The 13,910-nt window shown below is 30.8% G+C and overlaps 10 protein-coding genes across 10 annotated transcripts, besides 6 other annotated features; 3 read left to right on the forward strand and 7 right to left on the reverse strand.

Moving 5' to 3' along the window:
- Positions 1-159: 159 nt before the first annotated feature.
- Positions 160-570, forward strand: CMU_015360 (uncharacterized protein; the record flags this gene model as incomplete). Its single annotated transcript, XM_002141172.1, has 1 exon — positions 160-570. The coding sequence occupies one exon, from the start codon at positions 160-162 to the stop codon at positions 568-570; it is 411 nt and encodes a 136-aa protein (XP_002141208.1).
- A 52-nt stretch (positions 571-622) lies between these two features.
- CMU_015370 (ubiquitin fusion degradation protein 1, putative) lies at positions 623-1,525 on the reverse strand (the record flags this gene model as incomplete). The annotated part of the gene is made up of 1 exon (XM_002141173.1): positions 623-1,525. One exon carries the CDS (start codon positions 1,523-1,525, stop codon positions 623-625), a length of 903 nt encoding a protein of 300 aa, XP_002141209.1.
- A 169-nt stretch (positions 1,526-1,694) lies between these two features.
- Positions 1,695-3,206, reverse strand: CMU_015380 (zinc knuckle family protein; the record flags this gene model as incomplete). The annotated part of the gene is made up of 1 exon (XM_002141174.1): positions 1,695-3,206. One exon carries the CDS (start codon positions 3,204-3,206, stop codon positions 1,695-1,697), a length of 1,512 nt encoding a protein of 503 aa, XP_002141210.1.
- Positions 3,207-3,348: 142 nt separating this feature from the next.
- On the reverse strand, positions 3,349-4,104 carry CMU_015390 (ribosome biogenesis regulatory protein, putative; the record flags this gene model as incomplete). Its single annotated transcript, XM_002141175.1, has 1 exon — positions 3,349-4,104. The coding sequence occupies one exon, from the start codon at positions 4,102-4,104 to the stop codon at positions 3,349-3,351; it is 756 nt and encodes a 251-aa protein (XP_002141211.1).
- Positions 4,105-4,594: 490 nt separating this feature from the next.
- On the reverse strand, positions 4,595-4,981 carry CMU_015400 (uncharacterized protein; the record flags this gene model as incomplete). Its single annotated transcript, XM_002141176.1, has 1 exon — positions 4,595-4,981. One exon carries the CDS (start codon positions 4,979-4,981, stop codon positions 4,595-4,597), a length of 387 nt encoding a protein of 128 aa, XP_002141212.1.
- Positions 4,982-5,327: 346 nt separating this feature from the next.
- On the reverse strand, positions 5,328-9,011 carry CMU_015410 (uncharacterized protein; the record flags this gene model as incomplete). The annotated part of the gene is made up of 1 exon (XM_002141177.1): positions 5,328-9,011. The coding sequence occupies one exon, from the start codon at positions 9,009-9,011 to the stop codon at positions 5,328-5,330; it is 3,684 nt and encodes a 1,227-aa protein (XP_002141213.1).
- Positions 6,124-6,145: a sequence feature (AT_rich).
- Positions 6,895-6,915: a sequence feature (AT_rich).
- A 193-nt stretch (positions 9,012-9,204) lies between the features above and the next one.
- Positions 9,205-9,229: a sequence feature (AT_rich).
- A 409-nt stretch (positions 9,230-9,638) lies between these two features.
- Positions 9,639-9,659: a sequence feature (AT_rich).
- Positions 9,660-9,897: 238 nt separating this feature from the next.
- Positions 9,898-9,919: a sequence feature (AT_rich).
- A 900-nt stretch (positions 9,920-10,819) lies between these two features.
- On the forward strand, positions 10,820-11,581 carry CMU_015420 (tRNA intron endonuclease, catalytic C-terminal domain-containing protein; the record flags this gene model as incomplete). Its single annotated transcript, XM_002141178.1, has 2 exons — positions 10,820-11,116; positions 11,204-11,581. 2 exons carry the CDS (start codon positions 10,820-10,822, stop codon positions 11,579-11,581), a joined length of 675 nt encoding a protein of 224 aa, XP_002141214.1.
- Positions 11,582-11,729: 148 nt separating this feature from the next.
- Positions 11,730-12,497, reverse strand: CMU_015430 (uncharacterized protein; the record flags this gene model as incomplete). The annotated part of the gene is made up of 1 exon (XM_002141179.1): positions 11,730-12,497. The coding sequence occupies one exon, from the start codon at positions 12,495-12,497 to the stop codon at positions 11,730-11,732; it is 768 nt and encodes a 255-aa protein (XP_002141215.1).
- Positions 12,498-12,627: 130 nt separating this feature from the next.
- CMU_015440 (uncharacterized protein) lies at positions 12,628-13,421 on the forward strand (the record flags this gene model as incomplete). The annotated part of the gene is made up of 3 exons (XM_002141180.1): positions 12,628-12,810; positions 12,890-13,030; positions 13,065-13,421. 3 exons carry the CDS (start codon positions 12,628-12,630, stop codon positions 13,419-13,421), a joined length of 681 nt encoding a protein of 226 aa, XP_002141216.1.
- A 49-nt stretch (positions 13,422-13,470) lies between these two features.
- Positions 13,471-13,512: a sequence feature (AT_rich).
- A 9-nt stretch (positions 13,513-13,521) lies between these two features.
- Positions 13,522-13,821, reverse strand: CMU_015450 (uncharacterized protein; the record flags this gene model as incomplete). The annotated part of the gene is made up of 1 exon (XM_002141181.1): positions 13,522-13,821. One exon carries the CDS (start codon positions 13,819-13,821, stop codon positions 13,522-13,524), a length of 300 nt encoding a protein of 99 aa, XP_002141217.1.
- Between the last annotated feature and the right edge of the window lie 89 nt (positions 13,822-13,910).

A 13,910-nucleotide genomic window follows, 5' to 3' on the forward strand; every position in this document is an offset into this window, starting at 1 on the left:
ATTCTTTTATAATGAAAAGAAATTTTAGGTATTAAGTTATAATATTTTACCATGCTTCACACAATAAAGGCGCTAGCTCCTCTTTAGACTGCTTCTAGTATATTATAGACAAGAGTACATAATTCCAGGTGATGAACTTTCTCTTTATATAAAATCTTGATGGTAAAAATTAGGGGATTCAAACCTGGTGGTACTGAAAACCCTTTACTTTTAAGAAGGAGAAATATAGTAAATACAGGTCCTACCATAAAGGAGAAATTAGAAAGGTCATCTCGTCCAACATGGGATGAACTGAGGAAGTTATTAAACAACAAAGAAGTCAGTGACAACAAAGATGTAGAGGCTCAAAATGCACTATATGTTGAGAAGATGAACGAAATCAGGGAAAAGAAACTAGGTAAGTTATGGTCTAAGGACAATTCAAGCCACAAGAATAGTAAGGATGCAAATTATCAGGTGAATAATTATAAACTAAAACAAGAACCAAATAGGAGGTATAGCACTAGTAAGTATTATAAAGAGCATAGATCCCGATCATTTGATCGTTCTACCCCAACATCTGAATATTAGATATCAAAAATGGGAGGTTTTAAGTAGACTACTGTCATATTTAATATATTAATCATTTCCGTGATGTCACTCCAATTATACCTGGTATAATACCACGATCAATAAGATCCTGATATTTATCACTGTATGTCCTAACTCCACCTACAAGTCTATTCTTCCATGGTTCATTGATGTCATCTGTTAAATATGAATTCTGGGAAGCAAGAGAAGCAGAAGATGGCATTGAATTGATTGAATTCTGTGTCTTTATAGGCTTCCCATCTAACCTCTGTCCATACCCTGAAAACAAAGTTTCTCTGCTTGTTCCCAAAAACTCGTCTGATGTTGTAGCTATTTGCTGTACACCAGGTTCCACATAATCAGGTGGTGGTGCAAAGTCAACTTGTATATCTGTTTCAATAATTGAAATAGCATTTGTAGGCTTTGTTTCTAATATTTCTACTTTGTACGAAGCATCATTGTATTGTATAACAATTGTGTCACCTATAGTAAGTGTTGCAAAGCCACGTAAAGCTGTTTCTAGTACAGCTTTTGGGTTTGTTATATCAAGGAATTCCATACTTAAAGGTTGCAGCTTAACATAAGTACCTTTAGAAAGGGAGGTATTTGTGATATTTACAATATCTCCCTCCTGTAATTCGAGATTTTGCATCATCCAGTATGGCATGTAACATGTCCCCTCTTCGGCAACAAATTCAAGTACGCCAGAGTGGGTAACTTTGTGTTTCAGTGAGTTCTGCACTTTGAATAGCATTGGCCATGATATATTACGTCTTGCTAGTTGATTAAGTGCTGAAGGTGGTAGTAGAATTTTATTGCCTGCTTCCAATTCATCACGACCTGCAAAGCTTACTGGGTAGCAAGAATACTCATGACTAAATGGGGATGATAAGGGATCACCATCATATCCACTTGCAAAAAAACTACCAGATGTGAATCTACTGAAGCCGAACATACTTACTGATATATTGATAAAATAAAACCAGTAGTTACCAGTAGTTACCAGTAGTTACCAGTAGTTACCAGTAGAGTGATAAGGTTAAACAAGAATATTAATATAATAAGAGCTGAAAGCTAGTTGCCCGCAATGAGACATATACTTGCATATAGGCGGTTTATTAGGACTAATCAGATTGATCCATGTCATCTGTATCATCTATATTGTCCATTGCATAAGTTTGAGCATTAGTATTGTATAAATTTGCGTTTGGATGCATATAACTTGTAGGCATTGCATTATTATATAGTTGATACTGAGGTATGTAGGGTACTTGTCCAGAACATTCTAAGCTAGTATAGCTTACCATCCCACTTAGCTGTAGTGCAACATTATGACCAACTATTGGAGTATTTGTAGCTGTATATACTGTAGGAACAATTGTAGTAGGTATTGTACTGGTTTGGGTACCATTCTGGTGTAAAAGAGGTATATAAGATAGTGGATAGGCACTAGTCATGCTTGTATTCAGTCCATTTGTAATACTAGAGTTAAAGAAATTGTTGGAACTCGACTTCGTACTATCATTATCTTCCAAGTTTGACACTCCTTGATTGTCATCCTTATTACTAATTTCACTAGATATGTGATTAACGCTGCTCAATTCACTCATCATTTTCTCATATTCTTCCTCAATATTCTTGTTTGGATTGTATAGTTTACAGTCTTTTGTAATATGACCTTTATCTCCACATATAGAGCATTTGATATCTGCTTTCTTATATGATAACATTAGTTGTGAATCAGGGCAACTAAAGGAGGGGTGATTAGTAGAGCCACAATGTAAACAACGGTCATTATTACCACTTATTCCTAAGTTTGTTCCGAAGCTATTAGAAATATTTGTACCATTCACAATTGCTAATTGTTCTAAACCTCTTCTTTTATATTCATCATGTAAAGGATGAAATGGATCTAGCAATGGTTGTATTAGGTCTACAGCCTTGTCTACTTTCTCTTGAGTGTCAGCTGATATATGAATGTGCATAGGCATAGCCAACTCCTCCTCTGTTTGGTGATCGCATTTCTTACCTTCTTTCAAAGTACCTTTGCCTCTTATTGAAATTAACGATCCGCTTTCTGCTTCTAAACGGCGATGATTATATCCTCTAGGCCCAATAATTAATCCCATAAAATTATACTCTGGGTATTTGTCCAATGGTATGATTAGTCTTCTAACCTTTTTTAAGGGTTTATAGTCGTTTGGAGGTGCATAGTCCTCAACTCGTTTCATCATAAATTCTATCAAATTTGATAGTTCAATTTCCATACTCTTTTTAACTCTCATATCACGTGTATTTATACGTGATCCTGTCTTATCATATATAGGAGGTGGACTTGGTTCTCTTATATCTGGGTCCCCATATTCAAGATCTCCAACTTGGAGTTTATACATTAGCTCGTCTAAACGTTGCTCCTTTAAAAATTGGTCCACTTCTTCTAAAGTTACTCCAGGGGGAAACTCCATAAAACAAGGTGGTATAAATTCCTTTTCGGTTATACTTTTCCAGCGACTAGGTTTTACTAAATCACTCTCTACAGTATATTCAGGTCTTCTCCATCGACTCCTTCTTTGTCCATCATTTGACTCAAGTAAAAGTGAGTCTCCATAAACTACTAGGGAAGTTGCTATTGACATTTAGGTGCTTTGTTCATTAATGCAATTGCTAAATAGCACTTAGTATAAGCGCCAATATATATTGTTAAGATGTCAAAATATAGCTATAACAGAAGAAGAAAAATATTTAAAGCTTATGAAATATAATAGACCGAATCCTAAACTAACACAACTTATTGATTATATCTTTGTATACCTGAGATTCAGTTTTTATATTAATAAGTCTCTTCTTATTACCAGTATTTCTGACTTTGTTGACTTCATTAGGTAATATTTTGTCTCTTCTACCATAGGATGCTGTTGAAATTGCAACTCTGTCATATAACCTAGCTATCTCATCCTTCGTTCTTCTTTGATTGCCACCTCTTAAGCTAACAACTCCTAATGGCAACTTACTTTCATCCTCCTTTGTCTGTTTCTTATTTTTCATTTCTCTTAATTTCTGTTTATTCTTAGCCACTTCCTTTTCTCTTGAAATCTTTTCCCTAGGATGCTCATATAGATCTATATTATTTTTAATTTCTATAACTGCCCTATTATGTTTTTCATGTATTTTCTTAATTGAATTTTTACCCCATCTTGGGACGAAGTCATCTGTTACAGGATCATAAATCATCCTAGACCTCTTTCTTTTCTTAATACCTTTCATTTCTGCAAATTTCTCCCATTTAGTCTTTTCTCTCATTTCAGGCAAAGCATATACCCTAGGAAATTGGATTATTTGCTTCATAGGTAATATTACCATTAAGCCATCATTTGTCATTTCTCTCGGTATATCTTTCCATATAGAGTTCAAAAGCAGTTGAGTATTATTTACTGAAATCCTGTCTATCTCATCTTCTCTAATTTCATCTATATCTATACCTACCAAATTACTTAAACAATATTCAAGTGGTTTGTTTGATACTATATGGTCCATAGAAATTTGCTGTTTACTTTTTGTATCCTTGTACAGTTGATATCTTTATGTTTCTTTTATATAGTCTTAGTTAAGATTTCAATTCCAAATTTTAATAAAGTCTAAGTTTAACCAGTTGAAATAGATAAGTTCGAAATATATTATTAGATATTCAGGTTAATTTCTCCTTTTTACTGGTATAGTTTAGTATACTTGTATAAATCTGACAATGCACCACCAATACACTAACATTTCGGCGCTACTAAACTTAAAATATGGTGTACCTACTGGAATTTCCAAACTCCACTGTCTACAAACTAAGAATATATAGAATAAACTGAGGACAAGTGTAGTATTTGAAGAAAAGGAATATACAGTAGAATAATGTAATAGTGACCTACTGTGCTTATAGTTGTGACAAAGTATATATTTAGTTTGTACATAGTAGAAAACTAAAACAGGAGATCCTTAGTATTTTGAAAAGTCTAGTTAAATAACCTTATAGAATAGCCTAGCACTTTATCCCTAAGATCTTCTTGTATTTCTGTTTGGCAGTTTTAACTAAATCTCTACGATGGCTAAATGCATTTTCAATCTTCTCTTTAACTTGTCTAGGATCAGTTGACAATTTAATTGTAGTAACTAACCTATTAGGTCTTCTTCTAGTACTGCATGTACCAGTCTTTTTCTTGGTTATTTGAACCTTCTTTATTAATTGGTTATTTGGATTTACCTTCACATCAAGTCCTAATGCATTTCTATTTGCCAATCCTGAATACTTTAAGGAGTTTATTGCTGTTATATTGTATGGTTCACATGTAAAGGTAAAGCCACTACTTTTGTAGATAAAAGAGCTATTTCTTTTTACACATTGCCATATTACTTCGGAAGGAAACATCTTTTCTGTATAATTAAAAATACTCGACGAAATACTCCCCAAACTTATTATGAAAATAATTCTAGTACTTGGAATATGTCTTCCTCCAGAATAGGACCTCCCATACACCTTCGTAAATACAAGACAGAGTTGAGGTAGTTGTCTACTCTTGTTTAATATTTTACTACTATTTACACTGTAGACGAGACAGGATAGTAATGCAAAGGGTACTACGTTATGTCTCAGTGGACAACTAATTGAAAACTTAGTGTCCATATTAACATGCAGCATAAGGTGTGGAGAAGTTACCGAATAATATTTAGATTTAATCCCATAAAAATAAGATAAATACTCGAGATAAATTGATTTATTGCTTGAATAGTGGCTGAAACCCGTTTGGAAGTATTAGATGATGATATAATGGAGTTAGAGCAACAGGTAGAGGAACAGAAGCTGCGTACTTTGGATAATTAAATATAGAATTAATTTGGTGAGTGTTTATATGTCGGGCAGGTATTTGATTTATTAATGATGTAGTGAAATTACGGTGATGATTGTTATAACCTGAATTATAATGGGTAGGTCTATTTGTAGAAGTCATAAATTTTGGATAAGCTAAGACTGGGTCCTGAGTACCTCGAGTGTTTGAAATTCCATTATTATTTCCCAAATTGCACACAGACTGTAGTGAAGAAGTGTACTGATTATTTGAAATTAAGTTGATAGAGGTAGGTTTCATTGAATTGATTTCTATTAGACTAGTCTGACTTCTACTATACCTTGGGTGACCTGAAACTACTGGTTCAATTTCTTTGATATTTAAAGGCTCTAATTGAATTTGTTTTTGAGATGGAGAGTACATTATATACGAACTGTTCTTCCAGTCTAAATTATACTTTTTATTTGTTGCGTTTTCATTAGGTTGATTATTATCATCATTTATAGACTTAAGATATTTAATTGTTGATCTATATGCTTTTATTATAGGACTTGTAAGGGGAAAATTAGTAGTATCAAGAGATTTGTCTATGATTAAATTTGAGTTACCTTCAAGGTTATCTGTACAATAAATAGTATCAGAGATATTATTGGCAATTTTCTTATTATTTACTACCTCTTTACTCAATGCTTTACTTTGAGATTCCTTAAAATTAGTAGCTTTCTTATTTTTAAAAATTAAATTTTGGTTTATTTGATGAAATGTTCTGTTATCTTTGTTTGGCATGCAAGAAGTTCCTAAACACCCAACTGTATTTAAAAATATATTGTAATTGCTCAATTTTTTCTTAAGACTCCTGCGATTTAATATGGAAGCTACTTCAATGGATTCTGTTCGCTTCTTCTTATCAATATCTACAGTGTCCAACTTCTTTAGTTTCGTAGACTTTAAAACATGTTCTTTAACTTCTAGTCCAGGTAATGTAACGAATACTTCTGACTTCTTCCTCGTATCTATATGCTCTAAAGTTCTAAATGATGGAATTTTTTCATTTGATTTTACACGTGATTTATTTTTTGGATTCTCTGCTGATCCAAAGTTTAATGATAATTTTCCGCTAGATTTAGTCTTTGGAGTCTTTGCTGATTTATTGGAGCTTGTAGTCTTGTCTGATTGTAAATATGTGGCTTCATTCATAGACTTGATGCTCTTTTCACTTTGTGGTATTTTTAATTTAGACATATCCAGTGACATATCTAGTGCAATTTTAGGATCTAATATTGAATCTTCTAATTTGGTTATTATTTCATTAGATATGTTAGTAATAATCATATTTTCAGATGTATTTTTGTGAATATCTGAAGATTCGGTATATATTTGTGAATTTTGTGTCAGATAAGATGATTCACAAGTTACTAAAGGTTTAGCACATATTTGAGGGATTTCGGAAATATTTCTTGAAGTTTTAGTCTCTTCTATTAAGTTGTCACTCTGCATAAAATTATTAATATTATTAGATAATCTAGAATACTTTTCAGTTTCTAGAAATCCCTTAGAAAGATCTATGACTTTATCTGGTAACTTTGTCTCCTCCACAATGCTATTGGGAAAATTTATATCTTTTATAATTGTATCGGACTCTTTTAAGTGTCTCCCATATTTATTTGATATTTCTAATTCTACAATGGTACCATCCTGTATTTTGGGATATTCCATATTTTCATTGGAAATGTCCAAAAACTTGTCACTTTTGAAGTTATCTACTGTATTAAGATGATATAGAGCTGTATTTGGATTACAATTCAAAGTTTTACTCATTATATTTGAATTAGATTTTTCTGATTTAATCTCTTCTCCTTGATAGAAATCATTTGTTATTTGTAAATCTACACAACTACTCTGCAAAGTATTTTCTGAAGACATCCTCTTATTAATATCTGAATAATTAGAGTCTAAATTATTATATAAGTTTATTTTTGAATGAGAACAAAGTGGAACCTTGTATAATGAATTTTGCATTGTTTCCTTCTCTAATGTAGAAAGACTTTTGTTAGATTCCTGACTTTTTACTTTGATAAAAGTTATGTTATCAGTATCTTTAGAAAAGATTTGCTCCACTAATTTATGGTTTGGTATAATTGGTCTTATTATTACATCTGAAACTACTGGACTCCTCGGTACTAGTGTAAGATTATCACTAGCTGTAGCTTTTGGAAAGTCCAATGAAGTACTTAAGTGATCTACTTTACACTGATCTGATAATTCCGAACTATCCTTCACAAAAATATTAGATGCCATTATATTATCAATTGAATTAGATGTGGAGTTATCCGCTGAGCTATTTACAGAATATATTGGATATTCTATTGAACTGTTACCCAATTTTTTCTGACTTCCCTTTGTAATAGCAATATATCTGGTATAATCCATTGCTTCTACTTTACTATTACTTATTTGTAATTTTGATTTTTCAGATCCAATTTCGGCTTTTTTTCTGTTTAGCCTTTCTTTATCTTCAGATTCAAAATTCTCATTAATTATGTAAAAGCTACTTATATCTGTATTTTTATCAAATTTTCTTTTTAATTGCAATGTGCCATCTTCTGAATTATAAATATTTTCACTAAAGGCTATAGGGTTAGATCTATTGCTTAACTGACTATTGAGACTATTCATCTCAAAATTTTGGTTAGGTACAGTTTCTAATTGTAAATTATTACATATATTAAAAGCCTGATAGTTTAAACAATCTATCTCACCGTATTTACACCTTAGTTTGTCTCTAATATTATGAATTGAATGATCTAATTGATACTGTAAGTTTTGTAGGGCACTTGCCAATTGATTAATCTCCATATCTTTCTGGTATATTAAATACTCACTGTTCTGTTTTAACTCAGATAACTCGGTTTTTAACCTACAATTTTCAATATATGTTGAGTTAACTTCTTTTCTTAGTACGCTCTCTAGATAAAATGCATCTTTATCTTTCCTATTTAATGTATTTATATCCTCTTCATGTCTATCAACTAGTAGGTTTAGTCTATTCCTTATTTCATATAATCTATATCTAAATAAAATCTCCATAATAAACATTTTATCTAATACTTCTAAATTAGTTACATTAGTTTCAAAATTTAATATTTTATTCTCGAGTTGTACAAATGCTAATTTATCATTGTATGTCTCTAGTATAGATGAGGTTAAATTATTCAAATTAGATGGATCATCAAGTTCACTCTTCAAATAGCCAATATAAATGTTTTCAAGAGTATTCGAACTATTCTCTATATTATTTACTGTAGCTAATTTGTCCTTTAATAATAAAAGCTCACACTTCAGCTTAAACCAGTTATCCAACAGAGAATGGCATAATAAACCCTTCAATTCTGACAGATTGGTTGCAGTTTGCATGACTATTTTAGCCAATATATTTGTAAATTCAGAGTTTCTCAATAATTCATGGCTTATTTTGTTTAATTTATCATCTATTTCCATGTATTTACTTAAATCGTCCATACATTCATTATTAGTTACATCTTCCTGCATACTTTTAACCTTTCTAGCTGGAGTTAGATACCCCAACTCTAAATGTTCTTCCTTATTAGCCATAAAGTGCAAGAAAAATTATACCTAATATAAATCCAAATTACTCAATTAGCATTACTTTACACTTTTTTTTACATTTCCATGCTAAAAATACCGCTAAAACTTAATACGCGCTATTATATATTACTCCGTATACAGAGCTCTACAAGACATTTTCTTCAATTTTCAACCAACTTACACCATCTGCTTTATAACGTAATAATTAATATAATATATTAAATGTTTGATATTATTCACTGATGTGGACTTTATTATATTTGCGAGGATGAACATATTCTGCAAATATTCATATTAATAAGATTTATATTCTTTGCTATATGTCTCTACGACTTTCTTTGTCTAACTTTGTCTAACAAAGTACTAAAGATTTATATGTACATAATATTTATAGCATTTATAAAGTTGTTCTCACTATATATTTCAGTTAGTTTGGTTGAAATTGAAGATTTTGGTTAGATTTGCGAACAATATTAGTATATTCAAACTGTACTAGAGAATAGTTACCTAATATGCTGAGTAATCCCTTTAAATAACTTTCGGTTTTGATTTGAGATGAGAAATAGAGATAGTTAAGCCTTACTTCACAACAGAAATAATTAGGTATTATTACATCCAGATTTAACTGAGGTGAATATAAATTAATATAATATAGCTCATAACCCTATAGAACTACAAACACATTGTATATATATACGTTAAAACACTTATTTTGAGTTAACTTAGTCGTAGTATTCAGAAATTTACTTAAATTTGACTACGATAAACTATATTTAATAAGAAATCCGACTCAATTGAGGTGAGCTCATATATATAGACATTATTATTTAAATGCATTATTAAAAGATGGAGGTATGCGTACTATGAAATACTTTTATATTTCTCTAGGACCAAATAATATTTAAAAAAAAAATCTACTTGTTTAATTTATTCTACCAAAAATATATATTTATATCTTTAACTGATGTATCTAGAGGTATTTGATTATTATCAAGTTTACTTACAGTATTATAAATTTAATTACATATCGAAGAACTTCAATATGAAACTACATAAATAAATACATATATTCATCTTCTAATTGCGAAATGATTGACAATGAAGACAATAAAAAATACAGTATTAATAAAAGTGGTTTTCGACAGTAATATAAAAATAAAGGTAAACATAGAATAAGTTTGCTTGATAATAATAAAATGATCATTAATATTATAGAAGGTTGAATTATTTGACCCTTGAGCTTGATATACGTTTAAAATTCAAATTTAAGTTTATTATTACCATTCAAAGTCATCCGGTAGAAATAGTTTTACCCATCACATAGTAATAGCTAGTGGAGATATCATATATCAATATCATTAACAATGTACGACACTCTTTGAATAGTAACAAAAAAAAAAAAAAAAAGCAATCTGAATATATGCAGTGAACCAAAATTTAATATCTAGATCATTCAAAATCTCAATTCACTGGATATAAGCATGAAATATGTGTTGATTATCAACTTTGTGATTTAAAAAGTTGACTAAAAATTGTTAAGGAGTAATATGAATACATGAAATGACTTCCAAATATATCAAAAGTTGTCCACTCACAGTATTTCTACAAGATCTTATTAATAAGATAGATAAGAATGATTATTATACAAGTATGCATAGTATACTGTTATTAGATACCCCCTTAAAGTTGTATGTATTTGTGATGTCTAAAGATAAGCATATTATTTAAATGTAGTGACCGCCTTTAATAAGTAGTCGATTTATAGCTGACTTCTGTTTAGAAAAGGTATATTATTATTACTTATATCATAGTTAATGGAGTCTGAACTTACTCAATTCTTCTCAGTAAATAAAACTCAAATTCAGTTCTCTATTCCATTGGAATTTCAACTTGAAACTATATATATTAGAGCTATCCCAAAAGATATTCTGCAATGTAACTTTTTAAAGGAAATTAGCTTATTTCATGGCTTTGGATTTACGGAAGAGGACATAGATGACGGATCAACTACATTCTATTTTTGCTGTGAAGAAGTAATTTATCTTGCACAATGCTATGGTCCAGAGCACTTTTTATTAAATGGAATATTCTGGCCAAAGCCCATACAACCGGTAAGATAACAAACCATTATTTTTAATTATCACATTTCAAATATATCCTACCTATTAAACTTATTATATTGTAATAATATATTGCAGACATTTGACGATATATATAATGGATTAAAACATACTAGCGCATCTCGTATATCTATAATATATCCTGTCTATTCATTTTTTAGAAACGAAAAATATATTGTACGTAGTGGCTTAAAATATGGAGTTGATTTCATATTGTATGAAAAGTCACCAACAGTAGTACATGCTAGTTATAGTGTTAAAATTGGTAACTTCCTTCCGAATGACATTTATCAGGGACTTTCTAAATCACAATTAGGAAAACCAATTAAGTGGAGAGATGTAATTGGTTTACTTAGATTAACTGAAGCTGTTAGCAAAGATCTTTTACTTGTAACTCCAGATTTGAATGATAAATTTAAAATCCACTGTACCTGCATTCAAAGGCGCAAAATCTAATTTACAACAATTTTAAGAGTATATAGTTGCTCATTTTATTTAATTAAAATATCTCTATAATTACTTGAATTAATATCATTTTCTTTCGACGTATATATATAATTTAATAGTACATTGTGAAATCACAATTATTAATTTAAATTGTCACTTATCTATTCTCTTTTATTAAGTAACGTTCCTTAAACTCTTGAATATCTTTTTTAGTTAGTTTCCTTTTACTATGAATAAGTATTTCATCTAATTTACTCTTATTTCTCTTTTCTTCCATTTTAAATTTGTCATGTACTTGTTTATCTGTAAATTCTGGAAATACAGACTTTACTAACATCAGATCCGTACCAAATATAGATAAAGCTTCATAAAACTTATTTGTTTGCTCAGGTGACCACCTTATACTTTTTGACTTTTTATATGCACCTTCATATGGTTGTACTGATGTACCTGCCATATTTTCATTAACATATACTCGACCTTCCATAATACCTAGCCAGTCAATTGAGCCTCCTTTACTTGATGAATTACCTTCATCAAATGTAATTTCACCCTTACAATCCAAAGAAAGCCTTGGATTACTTTCATTAACTAAATTTTCAGTTAAAAATAGATCATCAAATACATTGTTGCTAGAAGGTTTGCATTTAGATTTGCTATTCTCTAATGTGCCACCTTTATTACCATCCAATAAATATTTCAATAAGTAATCCGTGTTGCTAATATCTCCAGTTCTATATTCCATATTATTGCAATCATATTTGGAAATCGTCGACTTAGTTGGGTTTTGATGGTCTTGTACATTACTCAGATTATTAGGTTCGTCCTCAGACTCTATTCTTCGCTTTGATCTGCGCTTTCTATAAGCAGCTTTAATCACTAGGCTCCACAATGTATCATTTGCTCCATTTGAAAAATCTTTCATTCTTAGTCTTCATTATTTCTAGATTTGTAAGTAATAATATTTGAGCGTGGTTGAATATAAATAGTAGAGTTATGCGGCACCATTTAATACCTTATGTCAGCAGATAAATATATATTATTCTAAATTAGCTATGGGTGGTGATGGTGGAAGTATACCAAAACGAAGTGACATAGTGAAAACATCTGGATACAGGTATAGAAGGAATCTCGGTGGCATGGGATATTTACCTAATACAACGGCTAGGATATACGATGAAACTATTCCAGAATCAACTCAGCGTCATATAAAGTGGACTTCTTGTGCTCTTACTTTGGTAAGTTTAAGGCTTCACAGATTTGGTAGATAAATCTTTAAGATCTCCCCTTGACTAATTATAATATAAATATTGTTAGGAGCCATTGAAACAACCTATAGTTGCATGTAGGCTTGGTAACCTATATAACAAAGAAAGTTTGCTAAAGAGATTAATAAAAGGTCAATTATCAAGTGAATTTTCACATATTAAGAGCATCAGAGATTTAGCTGATATAAAGGTAGGTATACCTTTGTTTTCATTTTTTTTTAAAGTTTTTCTTATCTCTAAACCTGTTGCTGAAGAATAAAATAAACAAACTAACAGGATGTTTGATCTGTCCAATAACATTAAGTGATTTAGACAACTTTGTTAGAGCTAAGTTGTACTGGAAATGTGGATGTATAATATCAGAAAATGCTCTAAAGATTCAATCTGATTCTGAATTTGAAGCTCAATGCATGAACTGCAATTCACATTATATTCCGAATACAGATGATATAATCATGATTCCAAATTCAGAGGAACTTTCAGATCTAAAAGAGAGACTTCGTGCTATAAATTCAAAGAAACGTAAGTTAAATAGGAGTTCGGAAAGAGCACCAAGGAAACTGCTTAGTGATCATTTATAAATTTATACCTGTTTTCCTCCTCTTTAACTGAAATCTTCTAGTTTACCACATAAAATTATTATTAGTACTTTTTATTAAAGTTATTTAAATAGTTATCTGTTTAATTAACAAATGATCCTACACTTTCATCATAATTATCTTCCCCACCCACTTTATAGGCTGGCAAATCAACACTGGGAGATATCCCTGAGCCACTTCCAATAGATGTCGCAATATCCTCTGGCATACTACTAGCAGTTGCAAGTACACGGGATACTCCATCATTATTAACGCTACCAGATCGCGAGTTTGAGCTTATAATTTTTGCAATAGCACTAGCTATAGAACCAACACCAACAACAGATCCAGCTACACCTCCAGCAATAGCCCCAATATTTTGAGGCTTTGACTCAATTTTCATGTATGTAGCTGGAATTAGCACTGTTGTAGGATTCCCTATAGAAGTAGTTATTGAAGTAGTTGAATAGGTTGAAGATGGTTTAGCAGCAG

Source organism: Cryptosporidium muris, genomic scaffold (genome assembly GCF_000006515.1).
Source record: "Cryptosporidium muris RN66 scf_1106632373475 genomic scaffold, whole genome shotgun sequence".
NCBI lineage: Eukaryota > Apicomplexa > Conoidasida > Eucoccidiorida > Cryptosporidiidae > Cryptosporidium > Cryptosporidium muris.